The sequence below is a fragment of the Perkinsus marinus genome, assembly GCF_000006405.1.
Source record: "Perkinsus marinus ATCC 50983 genomic scaffold scf_1104296935770, whole genome shotgun sequence".
In the NCBI taxonomy this organism is placed as follows: Eukaryota; Perkinsozoa; order Perkinsida; family Perkinsidae; genus Perkinsus; species Perkinsus marinus.
In genome coordinates this window covers 1-1,167 of record NW_003214324.1, presented here as the reverse complement: position 1 = coordinate 1,167, position 1,167 = coordinate 1, and the positions used below count along the sequence as shown (strand labels likewise).

The 1,167-nt window shown below is 49.4% G+C and overlaps 1 protein-coding gene across 1 annotated transcript; it reads left to right on the top strand.

Annotated features, from left to right (window-relative positions):
- Window positions 1-78: 78 nt before the first annotated feature.
- Window positions 79-944, top strand: Pmar_PMAR012754 (Protein rtcB, putative; the record flags this gene model as incomplete). The annotated part of the gene is made up of 6 exons (XM_002783863.1): window positions 79-127; window positions 168-259; window positions 333-414; window positions 460-551; window positions 594-745; window positions 796-944. Coding segments are annotated over 6 exons (616 nt in total), but the record flags the coding sequence as incomplete, so codon positions are not given.
- Between the last annotated feature and the right edge of the window lie 223 nt (window positions 945-1,167).

Sequence of the window (1,167 nt, the reverse complement as noted above, 5' to 3'; positions counted from 1 at the left end):
CTTCATCGACCTCAGACAACTACTGTATATATCGTGCAAAGTCCTTCTGCTTTCTAGGATCATCTCTCTCGGTCACGGATGGTCGTCGGATACGTCGCAGCCATGCCCGACGTCCACTTGGGCAAAGGTGAACCTTTGTGTCGAGGAATGTCAAGTGTCACTATCAGGCGCAACGATAGGGAGCGTGTTCGCTTCTCGTGATTTCGTCTGCCCGAACGCCGTTGGAGTAGACATAGGCTGTGGCATGTGCGCTGTGAAGGTGTGCGCTCACTGCTTCTCCGACTCCGCTCTCATTTTAAAGCCTATTATTGTTTTTCATCATCTTCTAGCAGGTTCCAGGTCTCACTCGCCTTGGCCTTTCTGAGACTTTTTTGATGAAGCTACACGGTCAACTGGTTGAGAGAATCCCCACTGGTGGGCTTGAGACATACTGCTCTCGTTTTAAAGGAATATTGGCAGGCTTCAATAGCCATGAGAAAGCATCGTCGGAAATGCGAGCGGCTATGAAGCGACTGGTGGACGAGCACAAGCCTACTGGGCATACCAGAGGAGTACGTCAATCGAGGACAACTCCTCCCGGCAGCTACGCTCAGGTGATTGCCGAGCGGCACGTGAAACAGATTGGTACCCTTGGTGGTGGCAACCACTTTATCGAACTGCTTCATGACGAAGGAGACGACATATGGCTCATGCTACATTCGGGCAGCCGGAATATCGGCAATATTACTGCCCAATATTATGACGGGTAACCTTGTCGACCTCTGGGGGAAATGCTTAGCATTCTCAATAGTTCAGGTTGGCTGCGAGACAGACAGGCACTTCGAAGGAAAACCTGGCCCATCTCGCGATCGCCAGTGATGCTGGTCAAGACTATCTACGAGATATGCACTTCTGCCAAGCCTATGCGATGGAGAACCGAAAATTCATGATGAATTCTTTCGTTAGTAATCATTGCGAAATACCTCAGTCATTTCAGAAACGGCCTCTCCTTCATAGATGCCGTGCGTGATTTAACAGGAAAGGTGCCAGATTGGAGCACCTTGGTGAACATCCACCATAATTACTGCGAATGTGAGGGCTGCACATATCGAGATCCCGAGTCGGGGAAAATCGTGCGAGATAAATTATGGATAACGAGAAAAGGAGCAACTTCAGTATGACTACAAT